This window comes from Bufo bufo, chromosome 1 (assembly GCF_905171765.1).
Source record: "Bufo bufo chromosome 1, aBufBuf1.1, whole genome shotgun sequence".
In the NCBI taxonomy this organism is placed as follows: domain Eukaryota; kingdom Metazoa; phylum Chordata; class Amphibia; order Anura; family Bufonidae; genus Bufo; species Bufo bufo.
This window is the reverse complement of record NC_053389.1, coordinates 547,657,147-547,684,949: the sequence shown is the minus strand read 5'-3', so window position 1 is coordinate 547,684,949 and position 27,803 is coordinate 547,657,147. Positions and strand designations below refer to the sequence as shown.

The 27,803-nt window shown below is 45.7% G+C and overlaps 1 protein-coding gene across 4 annotated transcripts in view; it reads left to right on the top strand.

Annotated features, from left to right (window-relative positions):
- The window catches only part of KIF21A (kinesin family member 21A), a 175,348-nt gene extending 147,812 nt beyond the window's left edge, over positions 1-27,536 (top strand). For 3 of the 4 annotated variants that reach the window (XM_040412374.1, XM_040412382.1, XM_040412389.1), the window contains 5 exons: positions 5,053-5,217; positions 13,170-13,287; positions 24,404-24,574; positions 24,659-24,858; positions 26,387-27,536. In XM_040412374.1, the coding sequence (XP_040268308.1) occupies positions 5,053-5,217; positions 13,170-13,287; positions 24,404-24,574; positions 24,659-24,858; positions 26,387-26,480 (748 nt within the window). In that variant the 3' untranslated portion in view covers positions 26,481-27,536. The remainder of the gene's footprint in view (positions 1-5,052; positions 5,218-13,169; positions 13,288-24,403; positions 24,575-24,658; positions 24,859-26,386) is intronic. The other variant, XM_040412397.1, reaches the window with a different exon arrangement.
- The last annotated feature ends 267 nt before the right edge of the window (positions 27,537-27,803 follow it).

Sequence of the window (27,803 nt, the reverse complement as noted above, 5' to 3'; positions counted from 1 at the left end):
TCCCAGATGTGCTCAATTGGATTCAGGTCTGGGGAACGGGCGGGCCAGTCCATAGCATCAATGCCTTCGTCTTGCAGAAACTGCTGACACACTCCAGCCACATGAGGTCTAGCATTGTCTTGCATTAGGAGGAACCCAGGGCCAACCGCACCAGCATATGCTCTCACAAGGGGTCTGAGGATCTCATCTCGGTACCTAATGGCAGTCAGGCTACCTCTGGCGAGCACATGGAGGGCTGTGCGGCCCTCCAAAGAAATGCCACCCCACACAATTACTGACCCAATGCCAAACCGGTCATGCTGGAGGATGTTGCAGGCAGCAGAACGTTCTCCACGGCGTCTCAAGACTCTGTCACGTCTGTCACATGTGCTCAGTGTGAACCTGTTTTCATCTGTGAAGAGCACAGGGCGCCAGTGGCGAATTTGCCAATCTTGGTGTTCTCTGGCAAATGCCAAACGTCCTGCACGGTGTTGGGCTGTAAGCACAACCCCCACCTGTGGATGTTGGGCCCTCATATCACCCTCATGGATTCTGTTTCTGACCGTTTGAGCAGACACATGCACATTTATGGCCTGCTGGAGGTCATTTTGCAGGGCTCTGGCAGTGCTCCTCCTGTTCCTCCTTGCATAAAGGCGGAGGTAGCGGTCCTGCTGGGTTGTTGCCCTCCTACGGCCTCCTCCACGTCTCCTGATGTACTGGCCTGTCTCCTGGTAGCGCCTCCATGCTCTGGACACTACGCTGACAGACACAGCAAAACTTCTTGCCACAGCTCACATTGATGTGCCATCCTGGATAAGCTGCACTACCTGAGCCCCTTGTGTGGGTTGTAGACTCCGTCTCATGCTACCACTAGAGTGAAAGCACCGCCAGCATTCAAAAGTGACCAAAACATCAGCCAGGAAGCATAGGAACTGAGAAGTGGTCTGTGGTCACCACCTGCAGAACCACTCCTTTATTGGGGGTGTCTTGCTAATTGCCTATAATTTCCACCTGTTGTCTATCCCATTTGCACAACAGCATGTGAAATTGATTGTCACTCAGTGTTGCTTCCTAAGTGGACAGTTTGATTTCACAGAAGTGTGATTGACTTGGAGTTACATTGTGTTGTTTAAGTGTTCCCTTTATTTTTTTGAGCAGTGTACAATGAAAACTTCCAAAGAACATCCAAAACATCATAGAAGCATGGGAAATTCCTTTCACATCTTGGTTCGGGAGGCGTACATTAATTAAATCCATTTTAGTACCCAAAATACTATATTAAATTCAAACACTGCCAATCCCCTTACCAAGCATTTTCTTTGCACAATTAAATCAATGCTTTTTCAAATTTCTCTGGAAAAAAATCACACCCACTTCTTCCTCTCTCTACACTGACACAATAAAACAGATCAGGGGGAATGGGACTGCCGGACATGACTCTTTATAGGGCAGTTCATGGAATGAGATATCTGGAATGGCTCAGACACACGGAAAATAGATTAGACATTCAAGCGGAGGCAGGAGAGATAAGACCACCCCTGCGAACATATCTATTTTCTCTACTAAGGAATATGACCCATTATACTACTTTGCTAAATAGTATGTCAAGAACCACCATTAAGATATGGCATACTAACCTGTCTAAAGTCCTACTCTCCTCAACAGCAATATCCCCAGTATTACAAGTGAGAGATGTCTTATGGAATTCTTCACCAGCTTTCAATTCTACATTATCTGAAGAAAGCTTAAAGATATCATTACCATTGGTAGATTTACTGGATAAAGCAGGTTCTCTTAGGGAGAATTGGAAATCACATCCTAAAATATGCACAATTACCTTTCTACATACAATGCTTATTAAACAATATATAGGAAAGGGGAAGCCCTTGCCTCATACCCCAATAACGCAATTTGAAAAAATGACACTAACACAATTCTGAAAAAGAAAATCGCCATGATCTATAATGGCTTGGTTTCCCAGACCAGACCTGAGACCTATAACTTTATTCAACAATGGGAAAGTGATATAGGCAACCAATTCTCGTCCAAAGATATCTCACACCTTATTTCACTCGCCCCAAGAATATCAAGGTGTGTAAAACTACAGGAAAACTCCTATAAAATAATCACAAGATGGTATTATACACCTAAAAAAAAAAAAAAAAAAGACAGCCTTTACACGGCTGGAGATGTCAAAATACAACAGGTACCTTCTACATATATGGTGGCACTGTGCCGGTATCACTGCTTATTGGCGACAAATATGTACAACACTTTTAACCATAAGCAACACCTGTATTTCGCCCTCTGAGAGAGGCTGTCTGCTAGGTTTACTAGGAGATATCAAATGTAATAGACAAATTATGTCATTGCTCTCTTTTGTTGGCCGCTGCCAGAGTTTTGATAGCTTCTAAATGGAAATCTACAGAAGCTCCAATTCACTCGCAAAGGCTTATAAAATGTGATGATATATATAGAATGGAACAAATGGCTGGATGGGAATCCAAAAGGACACATTAGTTTAAAGCAGTCTGGTCACCCTGGAAAAGGTTCAGAAACTTCTAATGACTCCTCTCGATCATAAGTAATATATTAGAAATCAGCATTGATAGACCTTCCTTTCCTCCCCCGCCTCTCCCCCCATTTTACTATTTTTGTTTATATTACTGGAATTCGTGTTACCTTAAAATACTGTATGTATTTTATTCATATATTGGCTACCTATGATATTACCTGTACTGTAATGTATTGGAAATTGTCTAATAAACAGTTAAACTTGAAGGAAAAAAAAACAAGAGATTAGAGGTACATCAGTGTCAGATCGCAACATCCATCACGGTCTTAGCCAAAGTGGACTTAATAAAGGACGACCAAGGAGGAAACTACTGTTGAAAGCAAATAATAAAAAAATTACAGTGGAATTTGGTAAAATGCATATTGACAAGCCACAAAGCTTTTGGGAGAATGTCCTTTGGACCTGTGAGACAAAACTGGAGCTTTTTGGCAAGTCGCATCAGCTTTATGTTCACAGATGCAAAAATGAAGCATACAAAGAAAAGAACATTGTACCTACTGTGAAACATGGAGGAGGCTCGGTTATGTTTTGAGACTGCTTTGCCTGCATCTGGCACAGGGTACAATGGAATCTCAAGATTTTCAAGGCATTCTGGAGCTAAATGTGCTGCCCAGTGCCAGAACGCTTGGTCTCAGTCAAAAGTCATGGGTCCTCCAGATAATGACCCAAAACAATAGTTAAGAGCAAAGCATTGGATTATTCTGAGGTGGCCATATATGAGCCCTAATATAAATCCTTTTGAACATTTGTGGAAGGAGCTGAAACATGCAGTCTGGAATAGGCACCCTTTAAACCTGAGACAACTAGAGCAACAGTTTGCTCACAAGAAGTAGGCCAAAATACCTGTGGACAGATGCAGAAGTCTTATTGAAAATTACAGAAATCACTTGATTGCACGGATTGCCTCAAAAGGTAGTGCAATAAAATATTAAAGGGCATGTACACTTTCGAGGTCAATATTTTTATGATTGCATTTTACTAATTTTGGACTAAGAATCATTTTTTATTCAATTGGCCTTTATTAAAAAAAATTAGCCTTTCTGTCACAAAGGGTTAACTGTCTAGCTGTGAGAATCGTTCTTTCACTTTGTGCAGTCATCTAGTAACCCTTATCTCTAAAATACTAAAAGGTCATAAACACTTAAAGCCATCTTCTTATCAGTAAGATAAGAATATAAGAATTGAGCTATAAAGAGTGTTATAAGGTCAGAGATAAGGAGCAAACGGACAGCAGGCTACTAGAGAATCTCAATCCTGTACAGAGAAAAGGGTTCAAGATCTTTACTAAAGAGCAATTGAAAGAAATATTTTAGTTGAAAATGAGTACAATGCAATAATTTTCTTTAGAAAATTGCCTTCAAAGGTTTATATAGCCTTTACGTTAAGGCTACTTTCACACTAGCGGCAGCTTTCTCCGGCAGGCTGTTCCGGCGGGTGAACAGCCTGCCGGATCTGTGTTGCTGCTAGTGCAACGGGCCGCCGGCAGTCCGCTCCGGCCCCATTGACTATAACGGAGAAGGATGCCGCTAGTGTGAAAATAGCCTAAGGGTACCATCATTTTTCTCCAGTCAAGGTTCATTAGTTCTCTTTATAAATTATTCTGTAGAACCACAAAAGCAATGTCTGATTTTCATTAGCTGATTTACTTTTGTCAGTTTCAAGTTATTTCAGTGACCATTGTGGGAGGTTTTTCTTTAATCGAAGGGTACCAACAATTTTGTCCACGTGTGTATATAGATAATACATAGATTAAAGCTTTTCAAATAAATGCCATATATCTGAATTGTACAGTGTAAATAAATGTGTGCTTTAAGAGTGTTAATGCTTTTGGTTTCCACCTTTTTAGATCTACTGTACTTTGGGTTAGGATTATTTAAAGGGGCTGTCTGCTACTAGCAAGAAAGGTCCATTGGCAATAAGGAGATCACAACGTGCCTCTTTGATGCAGCCCCAGCAGTCAGAAAGTAGAAATTACAAAGTAGCTATTCAAATGAATGCACTGCCTGTGCAATGCAGTATGAGAGTAAAAAAAAAAAAAAATGTTCATTCCTATTAGTATGGCCTAGTATAGCCTAGTCTTTCTTTGTATCCTTTGTCATGATCCATGCAGTTAAAAGGCCTGCTGCATCAACAATTACTTCTCAGTTTGCAAAATAAGCAAAAATTTTATTGACTACCAATAAAAAAGCACAGTATCGAAAGTGGATGAAATTTGAATAATAAACTGGGCTCGTTTAAAAAAAAAATACTGCCTCTCCTAAACATGAGCTATGCCAGGTATTGCAACTTATTACCAGTCAAAGCAGTGTGACTGAGCTGTATGGATGGATAAAAGTGGCACCGTTTCTGGATAAAAAAGGACACCTTACAATTCCTTGAATGTCGCTGGACAGCCTACACTTTACATTTTGAAGTGTACAACCACTATGTTTTTAACGCGTGTTTACCCTTGTCATATCAATGCATAAAATATGGCTTTTTTTTTTTTCTGTCAAAAGTTCTTCTGGTCAGGTGATGGCTTGGGATTCTTGTGCAGGAAGTCAGAATAGGACAGTGACCATTCCTCCTGGTGAAAACCAAATCAATCAAATTGCACTGAACCCTACAGGCACCTTCCTCTATGCAGCTGCTGGAAACGCAGTCAGAATGTGGGATCTGAAAAGGTATGTTTCATGTGCTTGAGACTGGCATTTACCCAGGACACTGAATGTGTATTTCACTGTATTCAATTTAGTAAAATGAGAAATTATATTTAGTTGTAAAGTACAGAAAAACCTTTTAGTTACTGTAGAGCTCAGTTCCTGCATTCCTCCATATCCTTGATCATCTTTGAGTCTCAACTCAAAGATCCTTTTGGATTTCTATGCTTATTCTTGATAGTTAGTCTGCTTTCACATCTGCATTGGACGCTCCATTTAGGGCCTCCTGCATGCAAGACTTTTCTCTCAGCTATTTTTGACGACTTCTGTTATTTTCTTTCTTCTGCTCCTGTAACATAGCAGAACAATGGAAATCAATAACACTAATGTGAAAGCAGCCCTTTACTATCTTGTGTTTGCAGTACAGTTACGGCTACATTCCCACGAACGTATATTGTTAACGTTTCCTTTCCATTTTTTTTTGCGGATTGGATGGGGACCCCGTTCATTTCAACGGGTCCGCAAAAAATGCGTACAGCACAATGTGTGCTGTCCGCATCCGTGTGTGTCTGTTCCATAGCCCCACAAAAAATATAGAGCATGTCCTATTCTTGTCTGTTTTGCGGACACAGATAGACATTGTTGCAATGGATCTTTTATTTGCAGATCTGCAATTTGAGGACCGCAAACCACATATGGTCATGTGAGTGTAGCCTAATATTGCATTTGGGCCATAAAAAAATAATGATTTTGCAATTCAGAATTAATCTGGTGTTTGTGAATTCTGCTTAGATGCTTGGCAGGAAGGATTTTGCAGTGTATACGCCTCATAAATAAAAACAGGATGGGAAAATGTTCGAGAAACTCTATCCAGCAAGGGGTTGGGCATAAATTATGTAGAGATTGTAGAATTAGAAGCACAATTTGATTTCACAGAAAAAAATATCAGGACTTATAAAAGGCTTATCCCACAAAAGTTATTACTAGGCTATGAGTAGGGCATTACAGATGAAGTTCTATTGCACTATACATTCAATGAAATATTTAGTTTTTATGTGCATTATATTTTCCTGCTGTTTATCCTTCTAGTCCACCTTTTCTTGCATTTAGGGGTGCAATAATAGGTTCAGTAGCTTCCCTGCACCCCTCCCCTTAAAGCTGGCACAGTGTTCTCCTAGAAAAGCAGCTGAAGCGGCCCAGTCACCTTTCATTCATTAATCCTGACTTCTAAATTCATAGAAAATTTACCTATATCTCTATACAGCGGTGAAAAGATATTGTGGGGGCATTCCATACCATACAGTATGTGTCTCTGGAGCTATATATTTTCATACAGAATACAGCTATAAATCTCTCTATACAGCAGTGAAGGATATTGTGGGGGCATTTCAGATCATATTTATCTCTGGAGCTTTATGTAAGGGACTATTTCATAGAAAATACAGCTATATCTCTCTATATACAGCAGTGAAGGATATTGTGGGGGCATTACATATCATATGTACCGTATCTCTGGAGCTATATGTAAGGGACTATTTCATAGAAAATACAGCCTTATCTCTCTCTATACAGTGGGGAAGGATGTTGTGGGGGCATTACATACCATCTGTATCTCTGGAGCTATATGTAAGGGACTATTTCATAGAAAATACAGCTATATCTCTCTCTATACAGTGGCGAAGGATATTGTGGGGGCATTACATATCATATGTATCTCTGGAGCTATATGTAATGGACTATTTAATAGAAAATATAGCTATATCTCTGTCTATACAGCGTTGAAGGATATTATGGGGGCATTACATACAATATGTGTCTCTGGAGCTAAATGTAAGGGACTATTTCATAAAAAATATAGCTATATCTCTCTCTATACTGCGGTGAGGGATATTGTGGGGGCATTACATACAATATGTGTCTCCAGTTAAGTAAGTAAAAAAGACTTTCTCGCCCATATTCATTGGGAAACACAGAGACTATGGGTATAGCTAAGTCCTCTAGGAGGCGTTGACACTAGATAAAGCTGTTAGCTCCTCCCCTGGCAGCTATACCCCCTCCAGCCTGGAGAGAGAACTTCAGTTTTTTCTAGTGTCAATAGGAGGCAAGACCTCCCTGCTCTGCAGGGATCTCCTGAAGATTTTTTATTTTATTTTTTTTCCTTCTTTTTCAGATGGGCAAACAGGGACCTGTTCTCCCGAGGTCGAGTTGCACCAGTGCCGGTCACCCGCACTGCTGCCTCCCCCACAGAAGACAAGGTGGACCAGGGCAGCCTCGCTCCCCTGCATCCCGCCAGCCAAGGGGTCACCCATCCAAGCCCCCTTTTCCAGCGTCCTGCCACTACGGTGCCAGTAGCTGAAGGGGTGACCCTGCTGGACCAGAGGAGGGGTGAAGATGGCGGCAGGAGAGAGAAGAGAGGTGAGTACACGGGACTAGGTGAGTATTTAACCCTCTGGGTTGGTCCCCCCTCCCTCTTGGTGGCAATAGTCTGCAACCAGACAGGGCTTCAGCATAGCCCAGCACCCCTGAAGCATTCCCCTCCGGCACAGGCCGTTTGGTTGATTGAGTGGAGGACATAGGGGGTTAATAGGTGCGGTATGCATTACTGGCGCCAATTAGGTGGACTATGTAACTCCCTAGTGCTAATTCCTTATTTACATGCAGGGAGCGGAGCGCAGCTCCCGCTCACCGACAAGGCGGCATTTACCTTTCTCCACCCCTTCGGGAGCGGATGCCGGGCGCGTCGCTCCTGAGGGGGTTAACGACCCTGCGTTCGGCCGGCCCCGCTTTGGTGCTCCGGCCGCTATTTTTGCCACCCTGCTCAAAGAATATGGCGGTCAGCAGGGCAGACGTTTTCACATGCGGAGGAGCTCTGCTCCCCGACACCTCCCACATTTACACCCCTTGGAGCGGACGCCGTCGCGCAGCTCCGGAAGGGGTTAACTGCAGCTCGATCGGCCGTGCACCACATCGGTGCTCCGGCCCGCTCCTTCTCTGCCCGACCCCCGCTATCAACGGCGGGGTGACGCCCCCATTCAGTCCGGCCGGTCTGTGACACAGCCAGTGCAGCATTAGGTGGGGGGGGGAGGCAATCTCTGCAGCTTTCGTCCCTGGGGGGGAGGGGGGGGGCACACTCTGGCGCAAATTCTTCCCGCCCTTCTCCCCCTCCCCCAGTCGCCTGCTGAGCCACTGCCTTAACCCTTCATGGCCACCCACCATTCTTAGGCTGGCACCTGATTATCTGGGGCCCTTCCCCTAAGTACACTGTACATGAGTGGAGGATTTAACCCCTTACTGCCTCTTGTCATTGAGGCTGGCTTCCTACTTTTATAAAAAATAAATAAAAAATAAAATAAATAATAATAAAGGACATGTCCGTCCATACGGGTCCCCCTCCTCAGCCACACTCGCATAGTTCCCAATACCGCCTCCGGGGTGTTTGGTTGATGTTTCTCCACATGCGCAACCCAGTGACGGACCCCTGCAGGATCCAATCCATCCTCCGGGGCCATTTGGTTGATGATTTTCCACCTGGGCAATCCAGTGACGGACCGCTGCAGGATCCCAATCCGTCCTCCTGGGCCGTTTGGTTGATGATTCTCCACCTGCGCAATCCAGTGAAGGACCACTGCAGGATCCCAATTCCGTCCTCCGGGGCCGTTTTGGTTGATTCTCCACCTGCACTATCCAATGAGGGACCACTGCAGGATCCCAATCCGTCCTCCGGGGCCGTTTGGGTGATGATTCTCCACCTGCAAAATCCAGTGACGGACCACCGCAGGATCCCAATCCGTCCTCCGGGGCCGTTTGGTTGATGATTCTCCACCTGCGCAACTCAGTGAAGGACCATTGCAGGATCCCAATCTGTCCTCCGGGGCCGTTTGGTTGATTATTCTCCACCTGCGCAACTCAGTGAAGGATCTCTGCAGGATCCCAATCTGTCCTACGGGGCCGTTTGGTTGATAAATTCTCCACCTGCGCCATACAGTGGAGGACCTCTGGGATTCCCAATCCACCCTCCTGGTTGTTGGTTAATAATTCTCCACCTGCGCAATCCAGTGGGGTCCGCTGGAATCTCCCATCCACCCTCCGGGGTTCTTTGGTTGATAATGCGCTGCCTTCGCAATCCGGTGGAGAGACCTCCTGGGAGTTTCCGTTCCACCCTCGGGTGGTTTGGTTGATAAGTCCTTGCCGGCGCAGTCCACAACTGCCAGGGGCGAGATTCTGAAGGGTAGTTCTACGCGCAGGCGAACCGCAGCTGGACAGTTTCCTCCTCGAATATTTCCGCTCCCCTACTCTTCCTCCCTAAATCATGCTCAGACACACCCTCCCTCACTGGGGCGGGTCCGTCCAGGAAGAGGGGAGAATCTCTGATTCGGACCCTGACATGAGTCCGAAGCAATCTTCCAGAGATTGCGTCTAGGTGGCCAGCAGTACTGTCGTATGCGTTACCCACTTCCTTTGGTGGTGTATCTGCACTACTTCAGGATACAGTGCCTGCCTTATACATTGTCCCCTGCCATAGGTGGACTAAGTACAATGACTTGGGGTTCTTGACTTGCCATATGCAGATCCATCGGTGGCGCGATGACATTGTCCCTGGTTACATTATGTGCTGTATGCATTACCCACTTAGGTGCACTATTGCACACCATGGGGTACCGGACTCGCCATATGCACTAGTTCTCGCTGTGGGCATTCGCCCCCCTTCTTAGGTGGGGTATTCTCCCTACCACTGACCAGTACTTGCCGTATGCTCACACCTTCCTTAGGTAGCTAATTACTCTACCATTGAACACGGTTCCGACTGTCCGCTATACTTCCATAGGTGGAGTGTTGCACATCACCGTGCTTCTGTCGTATTTCCCCCTTCCGCTAGTGAGCCACTAGTGGGGAGTAACTAAACATCTTCTGCGGCACTACGGCTCTAGGTGCCTTCGCTTATTTCCAAGAGGGCATGGCTACAGTTGGTTCTCGCAGGCGCCCGACACTCTTACCCTAGTGTTATATGGGTGCCACCAGTGGATACGGTGGCTATTCATCGTTGCATCCTTCTTCTGGTGCTGGTTTCGCGCCTGATGATAACATCCTCTGTCTTCCAGGGGGTTCCTAGCATCACTTGTGGGTCTTACAGACCCCCCCCCCCCCCCCCATCTCCATGGGTCTCTGTTGCTCTGGTCGGTCCTGATTATTGTCCGCATCAATACGTAAATACATACTCCGTTGCACTTACCTAGTGAGTACGTTCCAGCGGGTCGACTCTTTTCACTGACTCCGTATTCTCTATCCACCACTCCCCATTCTCTGGGGAAGTGGTTATGCTGGCGACTCTGATTTAGCTCCTGCAGCTTGTTTTCCTCCACAGGTGCAGCTTGTCGCTAATGTTCGAGTTCATGGTCGCTGCAGTGGGACATCCCCCTCTGGTAGGGGTCCTACCCTGGAGCTAGCTTGGCAGTTGCACCTGTTCAGCGCCCTTCCAGGTAGAATTTTTAGGGTTAGCTCCACGTAACTGAGGCAGTGTGGCACGTGGTTTCTACGGATAGTATCGGGCCTCTCCCTCAGTTTTTGCGTTGCCGGGGCAAGCGCTGGCTACCACTGTGGTAGCGGTATTATTTTCCCTACATGCTTGGGTTCTTACTGCACAGCCCTTCGCTAGGCGGTGGACTCTTTAGCACCGGATAGGTGGCTTCTACGGGTGTTCCCTCCTCTGCTGGGATATGGGGCTAGCATTGCAGTGTGACTTCCCTTGCCTGGCTTCCTTCTCGGGCGGAGTTTTTTTGGCACGGCCGCTTGATCTTTGGCTACTTCTGTATAGCGTCGGTCTCTTACAGGGTATGGGCTTAGACCTAGCCTATTGCTTCTCCTGTCTTTCCCCCTCTGGCTCATGGTTCATTGTCACCCCGTATGCCTTGGTAGTTCCTACGTTGCTACCTTCCCTCACCTACGTTGCATGGGGTATTCGTTTGGCGCCTTTCCATTCCAGACAAGATCTGGTCCCAACTGGTGGGCTGTGACGCCCTCCACATTCTTCCTCCTACAGGGACTCTTCCATTGGTCTGGGTGTGCTAACGGTATCTGCACTAAGGCTTCCGCCTTCTCTCCAGAGCCAGAGTTCCGGAAGCATCCGCCGCGGAGGTCCTGATTCTCCTTGGCGGGAGTTTCTTCCCCTCCTTCTCAGGGTTCTATGGAAGGTCCGGATGGAGGACATTCAGACATATCGTAGTCGCTCCGAAACTGACTCGTCGTGCGTGGTACGCCGACCTCGTTCTCCTGGAGACGTCACTGCCACGCAGAGACGTCCTTCTTTCAAGGTCTTTACATGACCTTTTCAATGACTGCGTGGCTATTGAGACCGCCGTTCTAACTTGGAGAGGGTTTTTCGGCAGATATCTTCCGCACTATGATTCAGGACAGGAAGTCTGCATCGCCAGTATCTATTATGGGACCTGGAGGTCCTTCTGAGGCTTCTCTGAAGCCAAGACATCCCCCTCACTTTGGGGTTTTCTCTCTCCTTTCTACTTTAAGGGTTGGACCTTTGTTTAGCCCTTGTTTCCTTGATGGGTCAGGTGTTGGCGCTTCCGTCTTGGGCAGCCTTCCAGGTTCCCTGGTGCCCGTGGGAATCTTCTTTTAAGGAGGCGCACATATGGTTCCTCTGTACCGTCCTTACAGCCTTGGGATCTGAATATGGTTTTCTCAGCATTCCTTCTTCTCCCGAAGGTGGTCTCTGACTTCCATAGCACGTTCCCTTCCTTCGCACCCTACGGAAGGGAGTTACATTATGGACGTTGTCAGTGCTCTACTCATTATACTACTCATTATTAGCAGCCTCCAGTCCCTCTTGACGTACGGATCCCCTTTTTCTCTCAGGAGGGTCCTCGCTGGGGATTGGCAGCCTCCAAAGGGGATGTTGGATTCGGTCTGGAAGTGCTGCAGCTTACCGCGCTCGGAGCGGGGTTCTACCCTTAGGTGTCACGGCTCACTCCGCCAAAGCGGTGGGCGCTTCTTGGGCTAGGAGGAATCGCGCTTTGGCTGCACAGTAATGTAAGGTGGCTCCGGTCCTCCTTGCACATGTTCGCAAGAAGTTGCCAGGTGCATACTGGTCGCTGCGTGGGCCGCGTGGTCTTGCAGGCGACAGTTCTTAGTTGACTGCACGGCCGCTTGCTTCATGGGTCTGTGGTTTTCCCTCCCTGTGGACTGCTCTCGGACGTCCCATGGTCTCTGTGTCCCCCAATGAATGTGGGCGAGAAAACGAGATTTTGTAAAACTTACCAATATAATCTCTTTCTCGCTCTTCATTGGGGGACACAGCACCCACCCAGTATTGTTGTTCGGCCACAGTTGTGGCTGTTGCTGGTTAGAACCTGGTTCGGTTTTTGGCATTGTTGCTGTTCCACATTGTTTCGTTGGTTTACTTGCTTCTCCTACTGCTTCTCACAAACTGAAGCTCTCTCTCCAGGCTGGAGGGGGTATAGCTTCCAGGGGAGGAGCTAACAGCTTTATCTAGTGTCAACGCTTCCTAGAGGACATAGCTATACCCATGGTCTCTGTGTCCCCCCAATGAAGAGATTTTACTGGTAAGTTTTACAAAATCTCGTTTTTACATTTGTGGAATAACCTCTTTATCGGTCTGGTCAATGGCAACATGGTTTTCACATTGAGTTTTATTTGGTCCAGATAGTCCTTGTAGGGCTTAGCAGAAAGCTTGATGTTGGTGTATAATTTGATATAAGATTTTTTTTTATCCAAGATCCATGTAAAATATGTATACTGCTAATGGGTGCACATCTATACAGTTTTTGCAGTAGATGTCTGGTTGAAAAGGGCATAATATTCTGTACACATATGACATTGCATAGATGGAGGCACTAAGAAAAGAACAGGGTTACTGAAAGAATCTGCATACAAGGCATTTTATTCATTTGCATAAAAAGTATGACGTTTAAGATGTAACCAGTTGCTATATTTTTTCACCTTTAAAGGTTTCAGTCTACAGGGAAACTAAGTGGACATCTTGGACCCGTCATGTGTCTTACAGTGGACCAGGTTGCAAGTGGCCAAGATCTAATTATCACAGGCTCAAAAGATCATTATATTAAGGTAAGAAATCACATTTATTTAAATAATCGCAGATGGTTAAAGGGTTTGGCTACTTGTGACCAGTGTGTATGTAAGATGACTATATGGCTATTACTAGCATAGCCTTTGTTGATATTCTGTGCCATTGTTCCATAAGCCATCTTCTATGCTATCCACAAGATGGCTGCTGATAGAGGGTCATGTGACCAGACACATCACTCCTCCATTCAAACACACTGCACTAAACTCCTAACAGTGCAGATGGCAAGTGCTGTGTATTTGAATGTAGGAGACTGAGTGATTTGTCTAGTGACATATATTGACCAACCCCTTTAATTAGAAAATATATTAAACTTTAGAACAGAAGTATATAAAATGTATTGTAGTTTGTAGCAAATAATTTTGGTACCATTATACCTCAAGGTCAGAAGGGTGTATTCAGTGGCAGATTGGGAACTTAAAGTGGCCCCATGTTGTAGGTGGGTCCAAATTGACAGAAGACGGGGAAAAAACAAGTAGGCAGGGACAACAGAAGTAGGCAGGGCCCACAATACCGTGGTGAAGCGCAGAATACCACCCCAGCAGAATCAAATACCACTGGGCAGCACAATATACTGCTGCCCCAACCACAGTATTCAACTGTATCACAGTTGAGTTAAGGAGGGCACCTGTGGCCGTTGAGCATCAGATCACTATGTACCTGGCTTGCGGCCATCAAGAGGGCTTGAGTGGCCCCCTGGGCATATGCCCACCGGGAAATTTCCCTGTAGGGTCTATTGCCAATCCACCCCTGGGTGTATTTAATACTTAGAACTTGTGCTTATGAGTTTGGCACATTCATGGGGAGATCACTGTCCTTATGAATATGCTAGACTCAGATGCATGACTCCAGCTGTGTATTCTTGTTGGGTTGTTATATAAATAGCACAATATTTGTTCCTGGTACTAAAAGTGGTCCAAGAAAGCACAACATGTGAACTGGCCACAGGGTCATGAGTGGTCAAGGCTGTGGCATGTGAGGGCTAGACCATCTCGTCCAATCCCACAGATGAGCTACTGTACCACAAATATCCAAAAATGTTAATGGCTATAGTAGAAAGGTATAAAGACCCACAGTGCTTCACAGCTTGCACAGTCTGAATGAGCATCTGATATGTGCTGGAAAAACAAGCCTGATTCATAGATACCCCATCCTGTAACTTGCAGGACGTGAAGGATCTGCTGCTAACATCTTGGTGCCAGATATCACAGGACACCTTCAGAGGTCTTGTGGAGTCTATGCCTCAGTGGATCACACCTGTTTTTGCAGCACATGGGAAACCTATACAATATTAGGTGGGAGGTTTAAATGTTACATAGAAGAAATTCCAGCATTAACTTTGTTTCTTTTGTAGCCTGATACATATGTTCAGGGTGTATATGGAGGAGAAAAATTCCAGCATCCAATTCCAGTAAAAATTACAGGTACATACCGGTATACTCCACTTGGTGCCCGTGTACCTGTACTGGATTTTTATGTAAGGTTGTGCACATAGGAAGGAAAAATACATGTCCCCAGTACATACTAAATGGGAAAAATGTGGGTAACACGGACATGGAAAAGGACTTAGGAATTTTTAGTGGACAGCAAACTAGTGTCAGGCAGCTGCTGCCAAGGCCAATAAGATTATGGGTTGCATCAAAAAGGGCATAGAAGCCCATGATGAGAACATAGTCCTGCCACTTTATAAATCACTAGTCAGACTATACATGGAGAGTAGTACAATTCTGGGCATAGCAGACAGACATAGCAGAACTGGAGAGGGTTCAGAGGAGGGCAACTAAAGTAATAACTGGAATGGGTGGACTACAGTACCCAGAACGATTATCAAAATTAGGGTTATTTTAAAAAAAAAAGATGACTGAGGGATCTGATAACTATGTATAAATATATCCGAGGTCAGTACAGAGACCTCTCCCATCATCTATTTATCCCCAGGACTGTGACGAGGGGACATCCTCTTCGTCTGGAGGAAAGAAGGTTTGTACACAAACATAGAATTAGAGGATTCTTTACGGTAAGAGCAGTAAGACTATGGAACTCTCTGCCTGAGGATGTGGTGATGGTGAATTCACTAAAAGAGTTCAAGAGGGGCCTGGATGTATTTCTGGAGTGTAATAATATTACAGGCTATAGCTACTAGAGAGGGGTCGTTGATCCAGCGAGTTATTCTGATTGCCTGATTGGAGTCGTGAAGGAATTTTTTCCCCTAAAATGAGAAAAATTGGCTTCTACTTAATGTTTTTTTTTTCCTTCCTATGGATCAATTTGCAGGATAACAGGCTGAACTGGATGGATAGATGTCTTTTTCTCTCTGGTATCATTGGGGGACACAGGACCGTGGGTATAGCTGCTTGCTGCCACTAAGAGGCGACACTAGGCTGAAAAGTGATAACTCCTCCCCTGCAGGCTATACCCCCTTCAGCCTGGAGAGAGCATATCAGTTTTTAGCTTAGTGTCGTAGGAGGCAGACCTCCCTGCTTAGCAGGGTGGCTCTTTTACAATTTTGTTTTTATTTTATTTTATTTCTTTAGGTTAAGGGGCACAGATTCGCATGCGTCTCTGTCTCCCTGGGAGGCTGGCCGGTGTTGCTTGTTCCACCGCCCTGCCTCCCCCAAGAAGACAAAGCGGACCAGGGCAGCCTCGCTCCCCTGCTTCCCGCCAGCAAGAGGGCCATCTCCTCTCCAGCCCTTCTCTGCCTGGACCCCTGATGCCTGGTGCCAGCGGTCGTGGGGTGGCCCTGCTGGTACAAGACTAAGGGTGAAGAACACAGATGAAGACAGGTGAGTATTACTGTGCCTCCCTGTCACCCTCACACATGGCCCCCTTCTTAAGGGGGTAGCGAATCCTCCACCCGTCACCCATCTCACCTCAGAATGAAAGGGTTAATCCCATTCCACGGCGGCTGCATCTTATTTTCTGTCTCCCCACCCCTCCCCGATCTAGACATATCAGGACAGGGGACATTCAAGGGGATTCCTCAACAAACAGGCGCCTTCTGCGCCCTATTTCGGACCCCCCGCTCTCCGACCAACCGAGTGGGCTTCCCGGTCGGCCAAGTGACGCACCTTCTCGGCGGATCCTTCTTGGGCGCCCGCTAATGCCGTCCCAGGAGAGCAGGCAGAACGGATACCCTAGTCGGCCGGACGCCACAAAATCTAGGCCCCGGCTTAATTCGGGCCTACCGATTTATTTATTTTCTTTTCCCTCCCGCCGCGCTATTTTCTCTTCCAATGGGCTTACGCGGTCAGTGGACACAGGCGGCCGCATTCCGGACATCGATCCAGGTACGCTGTGTTCTGACTAGCGGTGAGTCCCGGGCGGCCTGCGTGATAACTTAGCCCCCGGCTTTGCGACCTTCTAGGCCGCAACTTTCACCCTCAGGTATGGGGGCGGGTCCATTTTTCTAGCGTGAATCTCCCCGGGAGCCCGCTGGCTCCACCCCAGTCCTTGGGCGGCTTAACCCTTCCTGCACAGCCACCTCTTTAAGGCCCCTGTTTACTCTAGGTTTCTATCTGCAGGCACAATGTGCCTTAATGTTGCAGTATACAGCCCTTCCTGCCTCCTCTCCATATGAGGCTAGGTCCTCACCAAAAAAAATATATATAATTATGCGCCATACAGATCCTGCCCTCCTCAGCCCACATCACCGCAGGATCACCCTGTCTGGTGTACCAACTGGGCCTGTATCCCATCCCGGACAGTGGAGGATTTCTCTCAGTTCTCCCAATCGCACTCCGGGGCCGTTGGTGGATAACGCTCCACCTGCGCAAATCCAGTGGAGTGCATCTGAGGGATTCCAATACGCCCTCTGAGGCCGTTTAGTTGATAATGCTCCAACTGCGCAAATCCAGTGGAGTACATCTGAAGGATTCCCAATCCACCCGCTGAGGCCGTTTGGTTGATAATGCTCCAACTGCGTAAATCCAGTGGAGTACATCCGAAGGATTCCCAATCCACCCGCTGAGGCCGGTTGGTTGATAATGCTCCAACTGCGCAAATCCAGTGGAGTACATCTGAAGGATTCCCAATCCGCCCTCCGGGCCGTTTGGTTGATAATGCTCCAACTGCGCAAATCCAGTGGAGCACATCTGAGGGATTCCCAATCCGCCCTCCGGGCCGTTTGGTTGATAGTACTCCACTGGATTTGCGCAGTTGGAGCATTATCTGAAGGATTCCAAATCCGCCCTCTGAGGCCGGTTGGTTGATAATGCTCCAACTGCGCAAATCTCCAACTGCGCAAATCCAGTTGAGGACAACTGAAATTTCCCATCCACCCTCCGGGGGCATCTGATTGATATTTCTCCTCCTGCGCAACAAAACTGAGGACCTCTGGAAGTTCCCAATCCACCCTCCTGGGTCGTTTGGTTAATAGAGCACCGTGTGCGCAATCCGGTAAGCAGACCTTTAGTTCCATTCCACCTCCGGGGTAGTTTCGTTGTTATGTCAACACCGGCACAGCCTGCAACAGCCATGGACTAGAGGCTGAGAGGTGGAACTGCGCACGAGCGGGCCGAAGCAGGACAGTTATTCGGACTCTGACATGAATCCGGATCATTTTTCCAAGATTACGTCCGTACTAGCCGGTTCTGGTGTATGCATTACCCCCTTCCTTAGGCGCTATTTACACTTCTACTGGATACAGTGCTTACTTTAGGTATTACCTCCTTCCTGAGGTGGACTGACCGCACTAGCATTGGTCTCAATGCCAGCCATAGGTGTCCCTCGTTCTGTGAGTGGCGGAATTGCAGTTCCACTGCGCTCAGTATTGTCAGCATACATTAACCTATTGTATAGGTGGCATTATGGCATTCTCACTGCTGTCACAGTGTTTACGTACGCATTATCCCCTTACTGGGGTGGGATAATTGTACTTCCTACCGAGTACAGAACTCGTCATATGCAAGTTCCTGCTGGGTGCGTTACCCCCTTCGATGGGTGATGTATTTGCACTACCTCGGGTTACAGTACTTACTGGATACATTACTCCCTATCATAGGTGGAGTGATTGCACTGCCACTGAGCGCAGTGCTTACCGTAGGCATTTCCCCCTCCATTGAGTGGGTAATTACACTTCCGTAGATTGCAGTTCTGACTATCGCGCTACCCCCTTCCCTAACCGAGGGATTGCACTACCATTGGTTGCTATTCCATCTCTCATTTGCCATCACATACTTCCTGTGGCATTACCCTCTACAAATGATCCATTAACGGGGGAATCACTATGCATCTTTGCATGCTGTATTTCAACTACGCCACGACTCTAGATGCCTTGGCTTCCTTCACAGGTGGTCCGTGGCAACAGTCGGTACCCGCTGGTGCCTGATATTCTCCATCTAGTGGCATATGGATACTGCCACTGGATACTATGGATACTCCCATATTGTATCCCTCTTTTCTTCCAGCACTGTTTGGGGACACAAAAATGTCGACCTTTGTGCTCAGGGGGGTCACTCAGCCTTATGTGTCCTAGAGACCCCCCATACCCATGAGCCTCCACCGTTCAGGTCAGTCGCACTGCACAGAGTACTGTGATCAAGATCCAGCAAGCAGAATATTCCACTGACTCCGGATGCTTCGTCCACCACTCATCCTTATCTAGTTGAGGGTGTTATGCTGGCACTCTGCAGTGACTACTACAACGGGTTCTCCTTCGCAGGGTAGTCTTCACGCTAGGGCTAGATGCTCGTAATCGCTGTAGTGGGACAGCCCCCCTCAGGTAGGGGTTCTACCCTGGTACTACTTCGGCAGTTGCTCCTGTTCAGCGCCCTTTTCAGGTGGAGGGTTTAAGGTTAGCTCTACTAACTGGGCCAGCTTGATACCATGACTTCTACTGGATGTACTCAGGCCTTCCCCTCATGTCCACGCTGGCGGAGCATGCGGTAGCTCCTACCGCACAAGGGGTGTTTGCATCACCATTACATGCTAAGGTTCCTACTGCACAGTTCTTTCATCAGGTAACGGATTCTTCTAACACGAGAATCAGTGACCTCTACGGTGTGGCCTACTCCTCAGCTGGAGTATGGCGTGAGCATTACTCTTGGGGCTTCCCTTGTATGGCCTCATCTTCAGGCGGAGTGTCGCATTACCACTAGATTCTGTAGAGCGCCAGTCTCAGATGGGAATGGGCTTTAGTTCTGGCCTCTTTCTGGTTTACACTACAGATAAGGTTCCGTGGCTCTGACAACTGTTGTCCTTCTGTCGTCGACTCGGGCGTGGCGATGGCGTAGTTGCCATGGCTGATCAGCACCTACCTTCGAGTACGTTCTACTGGGTCAACCACTAGATTGCCGTTCTAAGCGGGACTTGGATTCTACTAGTCATACCGTAACGCCATCGGTGCTACCTCTCTTCAGATATCAGTAATGTCTACGTCACCTCAAGCCAATGGTGGTTGTTCTTTCACTGCTCATTCTGGGGGTGGACTGAGAGCCTTCCCAAGACGGGTAGAGCGGGTGTCTGTCACGACGTCCCCCACTAGTAGGGGTTTCGTCCCTGGAACGGATCACACTTTTCCTTTCCGGTCTCTCCTCGAGTTGGATAACTGATCACCTTATCCTTCTGTCTAGCTGACCAGTAGCCATCTGTTGTACGACTGTGGAAGCCCATCTCTATTTTGTCACAGGCCCAGGGTTCCTCGGGTACGGTGGAGGCGTTGGACGTCGTAATCGAACTTCACCCGGCAAGAGTATTTCTCTCATCTTTGTTCCACTCATCTGCCCTTCCAGGCAGGGTCGCCACTTTGTTAATATATGGTCACTGACGGGGCTTCCCATCACTGGTGGTGCTCACATTGGCTTTACTTTCCCTTTCTCGCGGGGTATTGATTCTTTGGCCTGCAGTGGGGCACGCCTGGCTCAGGCGTTTGTTTCTTGGTGGTTTTTCAGGCAGCTTCTCTCACTAGAAATCTCACCATAAGCCTCTACGACTATAAGGGCATTGGTCTACCAATATTCCGCTCCCTAGGGGGCGTTCTCTTGACCAGAGGTGAATCCTGCGGACTTGGCCTTTTAGTTCTACTTCCACAGTTGCTGCCAGGAGACAGCTATTTGGTGGCGTTTTTTTCGGAGTTGATACGCCTTCTTGTACGTACTTTTTTCTTTAAGTATGAACATAGGGCAGTGTTCCGTCCAGTATCCTCTTTCTTCGCAGAAGGTGGTCGCCTTTCCATGCCCTCACAGTCATGGGTTTCTCTTCTTTCTCCCTCGCATTACACAGACCGAGCTCTCCATCAGCCATGTGATTTGGCCTCTGAGCTTGTTTGTCCATGACTAGCGCTTACCGCTGTACGGACTTCTACCAATTTTTATCCTGGGGTCCTTGTCAAAGCTGACGGCCTCCAAAGGATGTTTTCCAGATATATCCGTTCAACAGTTGCTCGGGCATTCCGCTCTCGGGGTAAGGCAACGCCTAGCTGAGTCTTGGCCCACCCGACCAGTGGTCGGCGCTTCTCGGGTCTATCTCCTTCATGCAGTAGCTTTCCAGTGTGGAAGGCAGTATCTTGGTCTTCCGGGCACACGTTCATCAAGTTTTACCGGGGGCCTTCCTAGGCACCGGCGGATACTGTTCCAGGCAGCAAATTCTTGCAGGCGGCAGTGAGTTATGCATCCTCGAGGGAGTTTTTCTCCATGGGCATGTGATTTGTTCCCTCCCCGTGGACTGCTTTAGGACGTCCCACGGTCCTGTGTCCCCCAATGATACCAGCGAGAAAACGAGATTTTTGTGTAACTCACCTGTAAAATCTCTTTCTCGCTTAGTTCATTGGGGGACACAGCTCCCACCCAGTAATTTCTGTTTGCCGTAATTGTTGGCGATTGTGGAGCCAGTGCTGGTTTGATCCAACTGGCGTTGGTCAGTTGTTGGTTGTTTACCGTATGTTTTTTTTTTTTCTCCTACTTCTATTGCTTGGGTACAAACTGATATGCTCTCTCCAGGCTGAAGGGGGTATAGCATGCAGGGGAGGAGTTATCACTTTTCAGCCTAGTGTCGCCTCCTAGTGGCAGCAAGCAGCTATACCCACGGTCCTGTGTCCCCCAATGAACTAAGCGAGATTCTGGTGAGTTTCACAAAAATCTCATTTTTTCAGCCTTATAAACTATGTTACTTGTACTGGGTTTTATACTGGACATAATAAAGCTACAATTTCACTGGAATTGGATGCTGGAATTTTTCTCCTCTACATGAATCACAGACCAAGTCGGCAGTGGTTCCATGCATCTAAAAAATCGTGAGAAGGTGATGAATGTGATCATTCAACAGGTATGAATGTTAAACAGAATATATTCCATATGACCTAAAGGGGTTCTCTCACTTCAGCAAATTGCATTTATCATGTAAAAAGAGTTAATGCAAGGCCCTTACTAATGTATTGTTATTATCCATATTGCCTCCTTTGCTGGCTTGATTCATTTTTCAGTCGCATTATACACTGCTCATATCCAGGTGTTTTGGCCACCCTGTAATCCAGCAGTGGTGCTCATGCTTGCACACTATAGGAAAAGAATGCCAGCCTCCCTGGTGGCTGGGACTGCGGGCATGCCCCTAGCCTGGCACTTTTTCATGTAGTGTGCAAGCAGCACTGCTGCTGGATTGCAGGGTGGTAATAACACCTGTATACGAGCAGTGTATAATGAGATAGAAAAATGAATCTAGTCAGCAATGGAGGCAATATGGACAATCACAATACATTAGTAAGTGCCGTGTATTAACTCGATGCATGATGAGTGCCATTTGCTGAAGTGAGACAACCCCCTTTAATATGATTACCTAAACACAACAATCTCCTGTTAGCTGACACATGCACAAGGAAATGAAAAAAATAATCCAAGCAAAAATAAAATCAGTTAGCAAATAGCAATCTCTCTGTACATAATAGCAAATCCTGTTGTACATAAATATATAAAATGAAGACACAGGGCTAATGCTTGGAAACATAATGCATGGTAACAGGTTGCAAGTCACGATCATGTTGTGGGACTTCACATACAAATCAGTGATACCTGTGTGCAGTATATCTGTAACTGAGAAACATGACAGTGTATCCAAAGAAAATCATACTGCAGCACATTGCATGTAAGATATGCACACTGAACAAACTTTCTTGACATGTTGCATACAGTTAGACTGTGTTTTTTCAGTCTAAAGTTATATTGCATAGAGTCATATGTTAAGTATATATTGCATGCAGTCATGGGTTTCTCAGTCTAATATTTATATAGGAAGGTCCACAATTTGATCACTGCTTGCTATCTGTTAGCACGCCTGCTGGATAGTTTATTTCCTTGTTTTATGTGTCTGTTAACAGCTAGTTGATTGAATTAAATTCCTTAATGTGGGATATTTAAGGCACGGCCCCAGTGGGAGTGACGAGACGTAGCTGAAGCATTGCTTTAAATCTGTGCCATCACGCAAGTTTGTAGCAATTGATTGGGATATTGTCACGGGGTTCCGAAGGTGCACTTGGTCCCCCATTTCCCGCAGACCTGTTGCTTAGCTTTGGGAATGAGGATCTGTGCTTGACCTCATTCCCAGGGCGGGAATTTGCTGGCTGGGTGGCTCCCTGCTCCTAGTCTGCCTTGAGTGCCGAGCTGATCACTCGGTGCTCTACTGCTTGGTCTGTCGGTCATGTGACGCTGGCCACGTCACATGACCCTCACTCCCCACTATAAATACAGGCAGCCTGCTGGTCACAGGTTGCCTGTTAATTTCTAGGTTCCTGGCTATCTGTTGGACTACTGAATACTTACCTGATCCTGTTCCCTGACGATCCTCTGCCTGCTCCTCCTGTACTGCGCATCCATCCTGGTATTGTGACCTCGGCTCCCACCTGACTACTCTCTTAGGACTCCTCTTGTACTTCTCTACTCTCCTGGTATTTGACCCCGGCTTCTCCTGACCATTCTTTGCTTAATCCGTTGTACTGCGTAGCTCTCTTGGTTCTGACCCGGTCCGTTCATGTTCCGTATTTTGTCTTGTCTGTCTTCCCTGCACATATCCTAAGTTAAGGACTGCCGTCCAGTTGTCCCCTGTCATCAGGACTCGTGAGGCAAGTAGGCAGGGCCAGGGGTGAGAGTGGAGCGCAGTGGTCACTACCCTTCCCCCTGTGTGTGTGTGGACGTGACCGTTACAGATATCTTGTATATTCAATACACTGTCTCCTCCATGTGCACCACAAATAATATAAGAAGTGCCACCCAAAGCTGCCACTTGGTTTTAAAGTTGTGGCTAATTGGTGTGTTTGAGTGTGTGTGCATGTATGCATATATAATCTCTTTCAAGGCATTTTTTCTTTAAATAGAAAAATAATCATCCTATCCCAAAAGTCCCACTAGTTAGTCCCTATGTCGGATATAAAACAAGTACTGTGTAAGCAAATTGTGCAGTAAGTATCCATGGTTCCACACTAAATGGAAATATAATGGGATTACAAAATGAGACATAGCTTAATAATTTAGTTCCTTTAAATCAAATATTTTTCAAAAAATGTTCTATAGTTTTTTGATATTTTTGATTCTCCATGTCACCGTGTTTTAAAAACAAAAATCTTAAAATCCTGCAGTTTTGCTCACTAAGCTTAATAATATACTTACACTTCATGTTCTGGACAGATCACTTCAGCAGTCATATCATTATCATGACAGTTTGGAGAGCAGCAATGAAAGATAACACCTATATATAGATACCAGGTCCACAATTCACAATAGGTGATGAGTGCATCTTATGTACTGCCTTCCCTGCACAATGACCTCTGTACAGGCAATAGAGCCTAGAAAACTCCCCCACAGAAGGAATCCAGGTCCCCTTCAGGTTATTGTGTCTATGTGCCATGTGGCTTCTGTAAAGCATATCTCTAAATGCTGTAAAAAAAAAATATACAATTGGAAAGTAAAATTAGATTAGGAAAATGGAATATGTATCACGATATCTTTTTATATAGTAAAAACTATAGATGATACATTCCCTAGCAGCTGATCTATAATACTGTAAACTGTAAGAAATAGGAATATTTTCAACCTTTGGAATATTCTCCTAGAAGTACAAAGTCTAATTCTGTAAATATTCTGAATATAACGAACACCTTTGATATATCTTTTTCAGATGTTTGATATTACGGAAGGAGCTCTCGGCGTTGTTAGTCCTACACGTTGTCTTGAACCACCTCATTATGATGGTATTGAAGCACTCATCATCAGTGGGGATTACCTTTTCAGTGGATCAAGAGACAATGGAATAAAGAAATGGGACCTTTCTCGTAAAGACCTTCTTCATGTAGGCCTGTGTTTTTTATTCTTAAGCATATTAGTTGCTTGCACCAACAAATCTGTGTTAATTATATTCTGCCTTTTTCTGCAGCAAGTTCCAAATGCTCATAAAGATTGGGTTTGTGCTCTTGGGATAGTTCCCAGTCGCCCCATTGTTCTGAGTGGCTGTCGAGGAGGCATCTTGAAGTTGTGGAACGTAGACACATTCATGCCGATTGGAGAAGTCAAGGGACATGATAGTCCTATAAATGCAATCTGCACAAACTCTACTCATATTTTTACAGCTTCAGAGTAAGAATTGTTTTCTTTTCATTGTAGACAGCAATATGCTTAGAGTGTACCTAACCTTTCAACAAACTTTGCATTAATCAATAGTGTAGTATGTGTAAATGAGGAATAACACTATTCCTGGACACTATATGACTTGTATCTGGCATTTTGTAGCAGTTTTCCCCTGTGAATGCTGAATGTCTAGTTTGCAGTTCTCTCACATCTGGTGGTGGTGACTAGCTGCCATCCACTGTACACAGGAAGAGGAAGAGCATCTGCTTCCTAACTTTCTCTTACTCACTCAGAAGCAGCCACAGGATCATGGAGGATATTACAGAGAGGTACTGGCCTGTACTGATGTGACTAAAGCACTTGAGCTGAGATATAAACTTCCTATGTAGCTGCTACAGTCTTTTTGTGCATCTCACTCAGCTCCTGCTCACTCCTCCCCTCTCTAAAGACTTGTATTGACATGTGTAATGTGATCCCTCAGTGAGCTGGTCCGTCCTGGATGGATTCAAAGCATATTTCAAATAGAAAAGCAATTAAAAAGGGGGGAGGGGTAAACAGTGCATAACTTAAGAATTAGACATTGCTCACTGATGAGACATATTACAGTTTCTTATGTTTGCTTGAACAATTGATTTATGAAGAGTGTGTAACGCTAAACATTAGTAATACAAAGCACTTACTAATTGTAATTGTCCATATTGTCTCCTTTGCTAGCTTGATTCATTTTTGTATTACATTATACACTGCTTGTTTCCAGCCACAGTTGAAGCACAGATACGAGGTGGCCAGCAGAGAGGCTAGCATTTTTTCCTGTAGTGTGCAAGCATGGCCACCACTGCTGGACTTAAGTGCCTTAAAGGGGTTCTGCAGTTTGTTTAAACTGATGATCTATCCTCTGGATAGATCATCAGCATCTGATCGCCGGGGTCCGATACCCGGGATCCCTGGCGATCAGCTCTTTGAGAAGGCAGCGGCGCTGGCAGTAGTACCGCGGCTTTCTCGCTGTTTACCGCAGGCCCAGTGACGTCACGACTTGTATCAACTGGCCTGAGTGCGGCTAAGCTATTCAAGTGAACAGAGCTTAGCCGCGCCCAGGCCAGTTGATACTAGTCGTGACGTCACTGGGCTTGCGGTAAACAGTAAGAAGGCCGCGGGGCGCTCCTGGAGCGCCACTGCCTTCTCAAACAGCTGATCGGCGGGGATCCCGGGTGTCAGACTCCCGCCGATCAGATGCTGATGATCTATCCAGAGGATAGATCATCAGTTTAAACAAACTGCAGAACCCATTTAATGTTAGATTGCTTCAAGACATTAAAAGGGATGGATGATTTGAGTATTGATACGAGATGTATACAGGTAATATACAGCAGTGCTTGCCAAACTAATGGTGAGGCACCAAAAAGTTATAGGTGAAGCACAGCTTGGGAGAAACGTTTGCCAAATATTGAGAAGCTGTGCTGTACAGTATTCAAAGGGATGAATGTCATCTACCCTTTATATAACAAAAGTTTGCTAGTTATTATTTTTTTCTTTGCAGTGATCAAACTGTGAGGATTTGGAAGGCTAATGGTTCTCTTGATGGGCAAACATCAGATGCAGGGGACACAAGTGAAGATGTTGCAAGCAACTGAACTGGAAGCCTAAAGATATCGTCTTAAGAGGATACTGTGACAGACTGTTTTCCGTTAAGGCTCTTGGGCATTTAATATAGTATAGTACACATACTGGACCTGAAAAACTGGAAGCTTTGTTCTGAATTGTTTTTTTTTTCTGTATTCTAGATCCTTCTAGTGTCTGCATAACAAGCTCATTGAGAAGCCTTATTGGTCTCTAGTTGAATGACCATAGTATGCGTTACAGCTTTGGGTACAAATGCTATACGTTTGGCTTTGCGCACTGTAAAATGGCTCCACTATATTAATGTGCCGTAAATATAGGAAATAAGCATACAGTGTTTACTTGAAGTACTCCTATATTGTCAACCCTCAGATACGCTGTGTGCCTGTAGTCAAATCCAAAACTGCCGGGAGCAGAGACAGGCAACTTATGGCTCTTCTCTCTGACGAATCCCTCTGGCCATGCTGACTGTCTTCGTGAGAGAGTGCCAGAAGTTGTATGTCTTTGTCATATAGCTTTGGTGTTAAATATACTACACACGACCAAAGTTTTGCTTTTCTGCACACCCTTGTGCCCAGAATTCTATGTGCAGTAATATATCGGAAGCATTACACAAAGTAGTAACTTTTTGTGGCTGCCAGGCAATGTCCTCTTTGTTATGTGTGTCCTACCTACATATGCTATAAATTATTTTTTATTTCTTAGACTTTTTTTTTTTTTTTAATACTTAGATTTTATTTTCACAGCTAATTTTGCGTCTAATTTAAGCTGCTGCTATGTGTATTTTAAATACGGTTACACATAAGAGTGGTAGAGAACTGTGTATATAATTTGGTTGTAAAAAGATCTGCAGCTCCTGCTTTGATTTTAAATGCTGTGTGAATCTTTGCAAAATATGCTTTTACGTTTTTTTTTTTTTGGTTTTTTTTTTCCCTTAATCTTATTTTGTAAATTGGACAAATGCAAAGTTAATATAGATGAAGCAAATATTTGTGCATACGGTATTATGTAGATTGAAATAACTTGTGAATTTCAGTTGGGCTAATGCATGAAATAAACACATGCACAAATACTTCTGTTCTTGTGTCATTGCCTCCTCTATTTTATACGTTTTGTTTGGTTGATTAGATCTTTTATTTGGTATGCTCATATTCTGCAGTTAAAGGCTATTTACACCTTTTGAGGACAATTTCTTTTATTATTGCATTGCATTCATTTTGAGCTAAACATCATTTTTTCAGTTGGTCTTTATTAAAATGTTTAGCTCCTATCTTGAGACTTTCTTGTAGCAAGCTCTGTATTTTTACTGTTTCCCATTAGGCACCTCCGCCAACGGC